This window comes from Scyliorhinus canicula, chromosome 3 (assembly GCF_902713615.1).
Source record: "Scyliorhinus canicula chromosome 3, sScyCan1.1, whole genome shotgun sequence".
Lineage (NCBI taxonomy): Eukaryota > Metazoa > Chordata > Chondrichthyes > Carcharhiniformes > Scyliorhinidae > Scyliorhinus > Scyliorhinus canicula.
In genome coordinates this window covers 268274368-268287389 of record NC_052148.1, presented here as the reverse complement: position 1 = coordinate 268287389, position 13022 = coordinate 268274368, and the positions used below count along the sequence as shown (strand labels likewise).

Here is a 13022-nt window from a genome sequence, read left to right as displayed (position 1 = left end):
CAAGGTAGGTTCCGCTATTGGTGGGGGCGGGGGATGTGAGTGGCCACAGTCGCAGAGGGTCCCATAGAGGGAGTTGCTGCTCCCCCATGGCCCACAAATGTATTTCACACTTTTCATTTTGTGGGGAGTTTGTGGAGGGGGGGAGGAGGGGGGCGGTTTTTGATTCCATCATCAACAGAACTAATGGAAACCAGGCTTTACTTGCACCACAATGATCTGACATCAGTATCAAAATGGGACATCGTCCCTGAAACAAGTGGTCATCCCAAGTCACTGGCTGGGGTACCACAGCTAATGGGGAGGTTTGGACCTCTGACCACGTTTTGAAGCGTTTCTCATCCTGCTTAACATCAAGTGAGGGCTTTCAAAATCGAGCTTGTGGTCATTGGAATGTAAGTTGAAGGACCTGTCCCAAAGATATTGGAAGCGCAAACTTTTATTAAAATTTTGGCAAAGTCCTGACTATAAAGTCCAAAATCTAATTGTTCTTCATGTGATAGGTCCAAACTCCATACCAGACCCATCAGGAAAGGGAAGCGTCACATCCTAAACCACAGTAGGACAGTGGTTAGCACTGTTGTTTCACAGCTCCAGGGTCCCAGGTTCGATTCCTGGCTTGGGTCACTGTCTGTGCGGAGTTTGCACGTTCTCCCCGTTTCTGCGTGGGTTTCCTCCGGGTGCTCCGATTTCCTCCCACAGTCCAAATATGTGCAGGTTAGGTGGATTGGCCATGATAAATTACCCTTAAGGGTCCAAAAAGATTAAGTGGGGTTACTGGTTATGGGGATGGGGTGGAGTTGTGGTCTTAAGTAGGGTCGGTGCTCTTTCCAAAGTACCGGTGCAGACTCGATGGGCCGAATGACCATTTTTTGCACTGTCGATCCTCTGATTTAACGTCAGGACATTGCACTGACCATATATTGTGTGAGGAATTACTCAGACAATCATTGTTTCAATCATTCTGTCAATATTTTAGTTTTAAACCTACTCCAGCTGTCATGTTTGCAAGCTGGGAGAAGAAGGGAGATTTTTGGCTTGCTGGTATGAGGCAGAACTCACCATCGCACTTATATGTGTGAGCCTGTGTGTGTGTGTCTGAGTGAGCATGAAAACATACGTGTTTATGAATGTTTGTATGCGTGATTGTGTGCTTGTACGTGTGTCGTGTTAGTGCATGAGCATGGATAAGACCGCATTTGCATGCATGAATTAATGGGAGAGTATGAGTGACTGCTTGTGATTGGGCATGAATGAGAATGTGTGTGTGTGTGTATACTTAAGTCTACATATGCGTGTGTCTGTTTGTATGTGACATCTAAGTGTGAATGTTATATGTGTGTGTGGTGGGTGTGTTTGATTGGTGGGTGTGTGAGTGTGCATGTGAATTGGTAGGTGAGTACAAGTGTGTGACTGTCTATGAGCATGCATGTGAATGTGGTGTGCGAGTGAGGTGTGTGCGTGCATGTAATGGACGTGTGAGTGTGCAATTCAATCATGGCTGAAGGAGTTAGCATGAGGATGAGGCAGCAAAATGTATTTGCCATTTGAGTTCAGCAATCTGTGTCGCTCAGATGTGTGTCGTTAATGGATTTGACTTTCGAGATCATTTTGTTTTTTAAAAGAAAGGAATGCGTCTGACACTCTTACGGCTGCAGCTCCTCATGTTAGTGTTAACTCGTGTTTGAATTTTTGCTTTTGTTTCTGTCTCTCACATCAAGACCATCACTGCCTTTTCTCACGTTTGTTTTCGATGCAGTGTGGCATTTGAAACTGGAACGTGATTATGTTGCTGCAAGGTAGTCATGTCTCGCCCAGGGTCCGAACGCGGAAGTCACGTGTGATGCCAGCAAAACAACTCCCCACTCAGTACCACGACAGGATTTGTGGGGCATGGCTGAATGAGACATTAATGAGACATTGTTCAAATGTTTCTGAGCTGTCCATGGAGAATTCCTGGAAAAACAGCTTGGTTTGCTTCGCATATGTCCCATCTTGCTTTCCCATTTTTCCATCCCACATTTCCACTGCCCGTCTGTCTTCCTTTTCAATTCTCACCCTCCTCTCCCACTTTTTTTTCCTATTTCCACTTTTCCCTCCTCCTTTCTGTCTTTTTCTCCCCTCCCTCTTCCTTTCTCAGGTTTTACTCTTTGTTTTCCATCAAAGGTATTGAATCATGCTGGAATATAGGTCTATGGGTTTTGGGAACCATTCCCAGAACCCCCCCACCCCTCCCCCCAACCATCTGACCCTGGACCATGAGTGTCAGCTAAGCGTTCAACCTCGCACCTAGGGGCTGGTTTAGCTCAGTGAGCCATTTGATTCCCGGCTTGGGTCACTGTCTGTCTGTACGTTCTCCCTGTGTCTGCGTGGGTTTCCTCCGGGTGCTCCGGTTTCCTCCCACAAGTCCCGAAAGACATGCTTGTTAGGTGAATTTGTCATTCTGAATTCTCCCTCAGTGTACCCGAACATGTGGCAACTAGCTACCAGCCTCCACGAGCAGGCGCCAGAATGTGGCGACTAGGGGCTTTTCACAGTAACTTCACTGAAGCCTACTTGTGACAATAAGCGATTTTCATTTCAGGTGTTTTTCACAGTGGCTTCATATTTTTTTAAAGTTTAGAGCCCGAAATTATTATTTTTTCCAATTAAGGGGCAATTTAGCATGGCCAATCCGCCTGACCTACACATCTTTGGGCTGTGGGGGTGAAACCTACGCAGACATGGGGAGAATGTGCAAACTCCACACGGGCAGTGACCTGGGGCCAGGATCGAAACCAGGTCTTCAGCGCCAATAGGCAGCCATGCTAACCACTGCGCCACGTGCTGCCACACAATGGCTTCATTGCAGTGTTAATGTAGGCCTACTTGTGACACTAATGAAGATTATTATTAGCATGCCACCAGAGAACCATTTCACCGCCTTCCTTGCTCCAACTATTAACTCTCAAAACTTTGCTCTCAAACTCTCTCCATTCCCTCCCAGAGACAAATTCACATGAATGGTCTCGCTCATTTACCGTATAAATGTAATAATTTTTCATTTGCAAAACCTCTATTAAATCTCCTCTTAGTCTTCTGTGGCCCATTGAAAAGAAACCTGAGTATCTCGAGTTTCTCCTCATGAGTATAGTTTCTGGCATCACCCTGGGGAATTTATGTTGTAAATTCTTTAATAATAGCATTCAAATTAACCCGAGGGCAGATATCACTGTTTCCCTGTCACCCCGCGTGCATTGTGCTGCTCAGTCGAGGTGGTGCCAGAAGACTCCCAGAGGAAATGAAGGGCCTCAGTGTGTAATATTATGAGGATAGGTCACACAAACCTGACTTGTGTTCCCTTGAGCATGAAATGAGTGACCTGGCTGAGATGTTTAATATGTTAAAAAGACTCAGTAGGCAGGTGTGGAGAGCACATTTGCCCTATTATGTATTTTCTTTTATTCCCTTTTCTTCCCATGTACTTAATGATCTGTTGAGCTGCTTGCAGAAAAATACTTTTCACTGTACCTCAGTACACGTGACAATAAACAAATCCAATCCAATCCATTTCTTCTGATGAGGGTAATTAGCAAGGGGACATACTCTTAAAATTAGAAATGGGGGCTCGGGGGCAAAATCAGAAATGATGTTGTCGCAAAAAAAGGTGGTAGACCTGTGGATCTCTGCCCTCCAAAACCTGGAGACCCTGGAAAAAGTGGAAGCTTCAATGACTGAGATCCAAAGAGTTTGGTCGGTAAGGGCATTAGGGTGGGAAAGTAGAGCTGAATTACAGATAGGTAATCACAGAATCGCACAGTGCAGAATAGCCCCTTCGGCCCATCGAGTCTGCACTGACACGTGAAAAACACCTGATTTACCTATCTGATCCAATTTGCCAGCCTCTGTCACATAGGTAGTGCCTCATTGGAGTGTCGGCCAGGTGCAAGAGACTCAATGTTTGACTCTGGTTCCTGATGTTTCTCTGGCGCTAATTCGCATTGCCAGTGTCCAGAATGCAGAAGTTCCCCCATATCTTTCTGAGTTGACATTTCCCTGTCCTCAGGGGAGGATCACGTCACCATTTTAAAATAGATTGGTTAACATTCACAGATAATGGATTATAGACAGTTGTTGGCAACGTCATGCAGTGCAATGTTAATTATTCGTGCAGAGGGAAGAAGAACTTTAGCTGGAATGATTGTATTTATAGAAATAGTGTCAAAGGGTGACCTTATTATTTGGCAAAACTATACGGTACGTTTTATGTGATGGGAATTTATTCCAGGGATTGATATTCAGAAGCCAATGGGTGGGGTCTTGCGGCCCACCCCGCTGGCGGACCGTCCCTCCAAAGGTGCCCTTCCCCACCCCCCACATGGATTCCATGGCATGCAAAATGTCATAGAGAGCAAAAGGAAGATCCTGACAATGTCCAATGGTGGGCCACCTCCCCTACCTGGGGGAAGGGGGGGTGAAAATACCGCCTAAGCCTGAATCAACTACTCCTACTCAATCATCTGAACTCCCCCCCTCCGCAGGTTCTGTACATCACTAATGAACAGAATTCACGTTGTGTGAAATTGGTGGCAAAATGCGTCACTTATCGTCAAAAAGTAGAATTTTCGTGGAACTTCCGGCGGGAATATTTCACAAGCGAAATCTCGACCCAAGAAAAATATCTTTGATTTCTGGGCTGGCAAACCTCTGAATCACAGGCATTGACCGGAATGTCTCGCCCATCCCACCACCGGGGAACCCATCAAGGTAGGGGGGGGGGGGGGTCGCCATTGGCGAGACCTGAAGATCCCGTTGGTGGAAGGGCTGGAACATCTTGCCCATTGTGTTTGAACTTTTCTCTGGGTTCATTTGATTTTTGTTTATTTGTCAACCTGCAGTGCTCATATCCAGAGTTCCTCTGTGAGCAAAAAGTGGGAGAGAGCTCGTACCACCCCACTGTTGATGACTATTATCAAAGCAGCCTGCTTTAATGGAAAGTTTATCACAGTGAAAACCCTAAAATTCTCCCTTCGGTTTTTAAAAATTTCATTCCAGAGGGGTTTTCTGAACCATGTGAGTTGGGGGCAGTGAGGGGGCGGGCAAGGGCAAATTGCGGGTCAACGTTCTTGGGAAGGCCTCACCTATGAGCTCCCACGGGATTATATGGCCGACAAAATTCCAACCCCCTCCGTTCTCATTCTTCTGCAGCCGCGCCGGGGTCGGATGGTGCTGCCCTCTACATTGCCGTAGCGGTGGCTGTGATTGTGTGCCTCGCCATCATGCTGGTAGTGGTGATGTTTGTGTACCGCAAGAACCACCGTGACTTCAGCTCCGACATCAGAGACTCTGCAGCTCTCAACGGGGGGTTCCAGCCAGTCAGCATCAAGACATCCAGGCAAGGTCGGTTTCTTTGAGGCCTCCTTTATTTCTTCGACCTAAAATGGTGTTGCAAAGTTCTTTTTTGTGATCTAATTTTGAACGACTCAAGAGCAAAATTTATGATTGGGGGTTTGCAATGTTTGTTACCATTGAATTGAGTTCCACGGTTACGTACTATCAGGCACTGGTAACAGTTTCCAGAATGAACCAAAACCAACATTGAGAATATGTCAGGGACATTTCCTCTCTCTCCCTCTTAACATTGTTGGCCAATTATGTGCCCAGCATTTATGTTCATTTAATGTCAGGAAATATCTCCCTGCACCATTGATAACCAAGAGGGAGGTTTCGGGAAAACCTCCTGCTTGCACCTTCAGCAGCAATTGGGAGTAGAGAAGTAGTTCAGGGAAATTCATTCATTCTTTCATTCCTGTTAACTATAGGATAGAAGGAAGGAGCCTGATAGATGTAGTCCTCCAGTCTTGTAGATGCAGGAGACTAGAATACTGTGCTGGTAGATCCAGCGCCGGCCCTAGGGTTGTTGGCGCCCCGGGCAAGCTGAACTTCGGCACCCTTCGGGGGGGGGGGTCGGGTCGGGTCGGGGGTCAGGTCGGGTCGGGTCGGGGGTCGGGTCGGGTCGGTGGGTCGGGTCGGGGGGGGGGTCGGGTTGGGTGGTCGGGTCGGGTCGGGTCGGGGGGGGTCGGGTCGGGGGGGGCCGGGTTGGAAGGGGGGGTCGGGTCAGGGAGGGGTTCGGGCGGGCCGGGGGGGGGGTCGGGTCGGGGGGGTGGGCCGGAGTGACCTGGTATATGATCGGGACTCACCGATCGGCGGGCCGGTCTCTCTGTCGGCAGGTCTCTGACGCCGGTCACGCACTCGTTGATGGCGCCCCCTAGCACATGGCGCCCCGGGCGACTGCCCGAGTTGCCGGTACCTTGAGCCGGCCCTGGGTAGATCCTCCCATGCCTACGAGTTATTCAGACACACAGAGGGTTTAAGCTTATTGTTCATTCTTGGGGTATGGACCAGCTTTTGTTGCCCATCAGTTATCTGCCCTCGAGAAGGTGGTGGTGAGCTGCCCTCTTGAACCGCTGCAGTCCGTATGGTGCAGGTACAGGTACACCCACAGTGCTGTTAGAGAGTAATTTGCCTTTCATCTCAATGGCCTGCTTGGCTAATTCAGAGGGCAGTTAAGAGTCAACACTCAGGCCAGACCCGGTATGGATGGCAGATTGCATTAGTGAACCAGATGGATTTTTGCAACAATCCAGTAATTTCATGGTCATTATTAATAAGTCTAGATTTTTACTCTGCATTTAATTGAATTCCTCCATATGCCAATGGGATTGGAGTATTTCAACTTATGTCTCCAGAGCATTAGTCTAGGCCTTTGGGTTACCAGTCCATGGTGGCACAGTGGTTAGCACTGCTGCCTCACAGCGGCAGCATCGATTCCGACCTTGAGTCACTGTCTGTGTGGCGTTTGCACTTTCTTCCCATGTCTGCGTGGGTTTCCACCAGGTGTTCTGGTTTCTTCCCACAGTCCACAGATGTGCAGATTCGGCGGCTTTAGATTGGCGGTACAAAATTGTCCCTTTGTATCCAAAGGCTGGTTGAAGTTAAGGGGATAGGGCAGGGATGGTGCTTTGGTGGGATGCTCTTTCTGAGGGTTGGTGCAGACCCGATGGGCCAAATAGCCTCCTTCTCCACTATAGAGATTCTCTGATTCCATGATTACCACTATGCTACCATGATGGACAAGCCACAATGGACAAACTACACACTGAACCTGTCTTTATTTTAAGATAGATGGATAGAACTTGTTCTTTTTTAGCATTGTCAGTTGAAAGTGCCATGTCGCACAATTATCCTCTGCTTTCCTTTTGTGTAGATAATTCCCACCTCCTTGCAGTTCAACCAGACCTCACAGCTGCTGCTGCCATGTACAGAGGCCCGATGTACGCCTTGCACGATATCTCGGACAAGATCCCAATGACTAACTCGCCACTGCTTGATCCTCTGCCCAACCTTAAAATTAAGGTGTACAACTCCCCCTGCAGTGTTACGCCCCAGGCTGAGGCGGGGGACCTGGCATCGAAGCTCTCCCCACAGCTCACGGAGTCGCTGCTTGACAATGAGGCCCAGAACGTCAAGAACCAGAGTCCAGCTCTGCAGAAGGATCCGTCGTGCAGTGCTTTTGGGAGTTTCAACATCCTAGGAGGACATCTCATTGTGCCCAACTCAGGTAAACCTCATCCGTACCTGTGACCCCTCCTCGACTTTCTTCTGGGTGGAAATTCTAGCTGAACAGTTATTTGAGTTTTTATCATCGGCGGAGGGGACGGGTTGCTAAATGTTCTGAATTTGTTAAGAAACCTGAATGTTTGTTTGGCGACCGGAATTAAACTGAAACTTAATTCTGAATGCTGAAAGCTCATTCACCTCCCAACAGGTTTTATATCGCAGGCAGACTTGCTTGAAACTTGACTACACCAATTAGTTTAAGTAGACTCTCCAAAGGGGAGATACCTCAATGGCAATCAAACCCGATCTACTGGGAGGTTGCTTATCTTTATCCCACTTTGAAAACTTTCTCAGTCAAGGCCTCTTAACACCTCTCCACTAAATTCAACCAAGTGGGTGAAATAGTTGGCACAGTTGTCTGCAGGCCAGGTCATGACTGATTTGTGCAGTACTATGGAACATGCTGATGACATGAAAGGTTCTTTCTCTTTTCTATATCTCCAATATGCGAATACTCTTTGTAGTGGGGGATGGATGGGGAAGATTAGGATGATTTCTGTGGCTTTCAGATGAGGGACGTCAATGTTGAAGGAATCAAATACTTCTCTTCTGTGTGCCCATTGTCGATATCCAGGACAGATTGGTTGGGCTAAATGACCTGTTTCTATCCTGTATGTTCTATGTCATACTGAGCATTTCACAGAGTCACCAAAACTTTACCATGCAGAAAGAAGGCCCTTTGGCCCATCCAGTCCGCACTGGCTCTCTGAAAGAACATTCTACCTCGTCCCACTCCCCTGCCTTATCCCCGTAACCTTGCACGTCATTTACTTTCAGACATCAATTCAAATCTTTTTTTAGTACCCCGTTCAAACCTGCCTCCACCACCCTCCTCGGGAAGTTTCTTCCAGTTTGCAACCACCCTGTGAGTGAAAATCTATTTCCTCACATCACTTTCACTCCTTTTGACAATTATTTTGAATCTGCACCCTGTAGTTCCTGATGCTCTTTTGAATGGTGTATACCGTTCCCCTTCACGTAGTCCTCAAATTCCTTCTTCATAAACTGAGTGCCATTGTCATTGACAATCTGTTCCGGTCGTCCAAATCTGTCAAATATTTCATCTAGTTTCTTAATTGTCCGCTAAGTTGTCATTGATTTCATTATCACACCTTCTGGCCATTTCAAGTACGTGCCCACAATCGCAAAGAACATGTGACCCTCCAGTGGACCAGCATAATCTGCCATGGCTGAGTTGATCATTCCCGCAGATGTAATGGTTGTAATGGTGGAGTGTACATTAGTTTTACACAAGATTCGCATTGCCAACAGGACTGACATTGCCCAGCTTTCTCTTCAATTTGAGTATCTAATACTGGCAACCAAAAATAACTGCATGCCAATTCCTTCATCCTCACCACACCAGGATGTCCCCCATGCAGTTGGTCAAGGACGCTACTACACAAGCACAGAGGAATAATCACACCAATTCCCCCCAATAGAACTCTATTCTATAATGTCAACTCAAATCTTCATGTGATGTACGGCTTGAGGTCTGGATTTCTTCTATGAATACCTGTTTTGGACCAAATCCACCACCTTACCCATCACTGGATCAGTTCTTGTATATCTTTGAGCTTGAGATTTTCTCCAGGTGCTCCGGTTTCCTCCCACAGTCCAAAGGTTCCTCCGGGTGCTCCGGTTTCCTCCCACAGTCTAAAGACCTGCAGGTTAGGTGGATTGGCTATGATAAATTGCCCTTAGTGACCAAAAAGATCAGGAGGGTTTATTGGGTTAAGGGGATAGGGTGGATGTGAGGGCTTAAGGGGGTCGGTGCAGATGGGCCGAATGGCCTCCTTCTGCACTGTCTGTTCTATGAGATGAAGTCACAGGTACATTATCCATGAGTGGGAATACAAAATATTGACATTTTTTTCTTCTGGGTCCTGCTTGACTTGTAAGGGCAATCGTGATAAAGCTTCAGCATTTGCATGCTGCTCTGACTTACGATATTGGATATCATACACATGTGCCGACAATATCAATGACCATCTTTGCAGTCTACTTGCTGCCAAAGAAGTTATACCTTTATACGGCCCAAAGGTTGTAGTTAAGGGTCGATGATCCGTCAAAAGAATAAAATGACGTCCCTAAAGGTAATGGTGGAAAATTCTTATACCGAAGATTATGCTCAAAAACTTCTTTTTCTGGCTGAGCGTAATTCATTTTGCATGAGTAAGAGTGCGTGAAGCAAATTCTATTGGTTGTTCCTCTCCTGAAAGCATAATGTGTGAAACAACTGCACCAACCCCATAGGGTGAGGCATCGCAAGATAATCGTAACTTCAGCTTGGGATCAGAATGAACCAACAGCCCTGACTTCAGTAAAGCTTCTGCCGCTTCATTGTATTCATTCTCACTTTCTTCTGAACAGTACTGCGCCTGTTTGACACAGAGCCACATGTGTAAAGGCTAAAGTCATGTTGCTAAATTCAACACAAATTTACCAGAATAATTGATCAATCCTAAAAACTAACTTAATTGTGTCACATTTTGAGGATGTGGTGCTTCTAAGATTGCCGTCATTTTCATTGGTTTTTTGTGGTTTTTGTCGATGATATGACCAAGGTTATTTATGGATGACTGGAAAAAGTCACACTTTTCCTTCTTAACTCCCAGCTTGTGACTGTAACCACTTAGGGTAACTTCCAAATTCTTCTCCAAGTGTTCCTCTTCACTTGAACCAGTGATGAGTATGTCATCCAAAAAACATTGCATTCCATTCAACCCACTTAGAATTTGATCCATGGATCTTTGAAAAAAAGCAGGTGTAGATGTTGGGCAAAATTCTCCCCCTTGCGCTGCCGGTAACGGGGTTCCCGGTGAGGCGGAGAATTCACCGATAATTGTTTCTGATGCATTGGCCTCACGTTTTCATCGGGATTGAGGTTTGCGTCCTCTCGCTGGTGCAGGGTGTGACCCACTCAGCGGGCTGGGAACCATATTCTCCGGGTCCACACGATTCTCTGGTCCTCTGAATGAAATGAAAAAATGAAATCGCTTATTGTCACAAGTAGGCTTTAAATGAAGTTACTGTGAAAAGTCCCTAATCGCCACATTCCGGCGCCTGTCCGGGGAGGCTGGTACGGGAATTGAACCGTGCTGCTGGCCTGCCTTGGTCTGCTTTAAAAGCCAGCGATTTAGCCCTGTGCTAAACAGCCCGGGTCGGGAATTACGTGGGTGAGAATCACTACAGGTTTTGACAAGGGTGGCCCTGAGATGGTAGTCTTGCGGTGAAACAAAGGGGTAACCCTTTCAGGGATTTGCCCCCAAAGTCCATCCAACGGCCACCTTCCCCGCCCCCCCCCATTATGCAAGACCTGCCCAACCCACCCCCAACAGACGCCCCCCCCCCCAAGGCTCCCCCACAGAAACCCCCTAAATAAAGGGACCACCCTGGGACCCCTGAACTAAAGGGATCGCCAGAGACCCCTTACTTAAAGGGACCCCCAGAGATCCTTTAAATAAAGAAACCCCCACACAGAGACCCCCTAAATAAGGAGAACCCCTGCACAGAAAAAAGACCACTGTCAGGGAGCCCCGCAGAATAGAGACCCGTGTCAGGGAGCCCCGCAGAATAGAGACCCCTATCTGGAAGCTAGAGAGCAGTCCAGACAGAGGCAATGAAAAAAAATCACTGCTTTAACACTTACCTGGGCAGGACACCTGACACAGGAAGCAGCACCTGTCAATTCCTGGAAAGAGAAAACCTGTCAGCTGGGTTTAAACCCCCTCAGATCTTTGAGCTGCAAGCCATTCATTCATTGCTTTTTGATATTGATTTTATTAGGCTGTAATTGACAGCTTCCAAACAGATAGCTGTCAGCATTGCTCCATTCATCTCCCTTCACGGTTCAGTAACTCTGAAGGGCTCCAACCGCAATGTTTATAAACATCAACCACTTCAGAGGTTTTTTTAAATTTAGAATACCCAATTTGTTTTTTTTCCAATTAAGGGACAATTTAGTGTGACCAATCCACCTACCCTGCACATCTTTGGATTGTGGGGCAAAACCCTCGCAAACACGGGGCGAAGGTGCAAACTCCACACAGACAGTGACCCAGAGCCAGGTTCGAACCTGGGACCTCGGCGCCATGAGGGAGCAGGGCTAACCCACTGTGTCACAATGATGCCCTCAAACAGAGTTAAGTGCTGTCAATTTCCAGCTGACCACTTCAAAATCACTCAAGCGTGAAGGAAAGTGATGAGAAAGCATCTAATTCTGTTTGAAGTGGTCCAGGACCTGTCAATCCAGTACCTGACATTTCTTGTGTCAAGTGTTGTGCCAAATTCACAATATCCGGCTCATCTTCTTAAAGACACTATCAAATGTAAAATGGTTTCACTTTCTCCCTGTCTACATCGGTGGAATCGGAACCTTTCTGCAATCAATAATGGTTCAAGAGAGAACTGTCCCTCTAAAATTTTAATTAATTCATTAAAGGTTTTGTTCTGTAGCAGCATAAACGGTCTACGGCCAAATGAGCTGAGAAATGTTATGACCTTTAGGTCCTCTGGTGTCTGATCAGTTGTTAAAAACAATTGGAATCTTTCTTCATATGAATTCCATGTTTCATAATCCTCATCAGACACATTTGTTTTTCCCCAACATTTCTGGATCCCAGCTTCTAGGGGCTACACATCCTTCTAACTGTGTTGGAATGACTAATACTAACATTCCCTTGAACAAGCAACTAGGAATTCTTTCTCCTTTTTGCCTGAGTACATTCTGACATTTGACCAAGCAGTGGCAGGTGTAGAGTCGGCAGACTTTGAAATCCCCGTTCCCTGCATCCTGTGTAGCTTAGCCAAGTGCTCGGTCCTTACAGATCAAACCCCACTCACTCCAACGCAAGCAAGAGTTCCCGACTGTCAGTCTTCTTACTCAAAATTGCTGTTGAAAACATTTATTAAACCTTCACATCCGGGTCAGTGCTTCGCCCGACGCCTGTGTGTGCGTGGGTCTTGACCCGAGAATCCAGGTTGCTCTTGATGCTGTCCCACAGTTAGCCGACAAGAATCTTCTTCCCAGCAATTCTTTTTCTGCCTCAACCCTCCTCACCAGCTTTCTCTCCTGTTATATTTAATTGTTGCTGCAAAGACAAAAGGTATGGAAGTGCCTACATCTCTGGGTTCTTGTAAAACACGATGAGAGGTTGATTAAGGATCTTGCTCTTACAATCAAAAATTAGTGAGCGTTTGGAGTTATTAGAACAAAAAAATGCAAGATTCAAGAGTCAGGTAGATAGTCTGAACCTCGTGAAAAATGGGCTCTGATGTGAAAAAAATTAACTATTGGTGGAAAATGCTGGGTTTAAACTAGAGATAGCAAATTTTATTTCTTAAAAACACATTTTGGTATATTC

The 13022-nt window shown here is 46.6% G+C and overlaps 1 protein-coding gene across 3 annotated transcripts in view; it reads left to right on the top strand.

Annotated features, from left to right (window-relative positions):
• Positions 1 to 13022, top strand: part of LOC119963518 (netrin receptor UNC5C-like) — a 412811-nt gene that overhangs the window by 363470 nt on the left and 36319 nt on the right. For all 3 annotated transcript variants that reach the window (XM_038792778.1, XM_038792777.1, XM_038792776.1), the window contains 2 exons: positions 5185 to 5376; positions 7244 to 7597. In XM_038792778.1, the coding sequence (XP_038648706.1) occupies positions 5185 to 5376; positions 7244 to 7597 (546 nt within the window). The remainder of the gene's footprint in view (positions 1 to 5184; positions 5377 to 7243; positions 7598 to 13022) is intronic.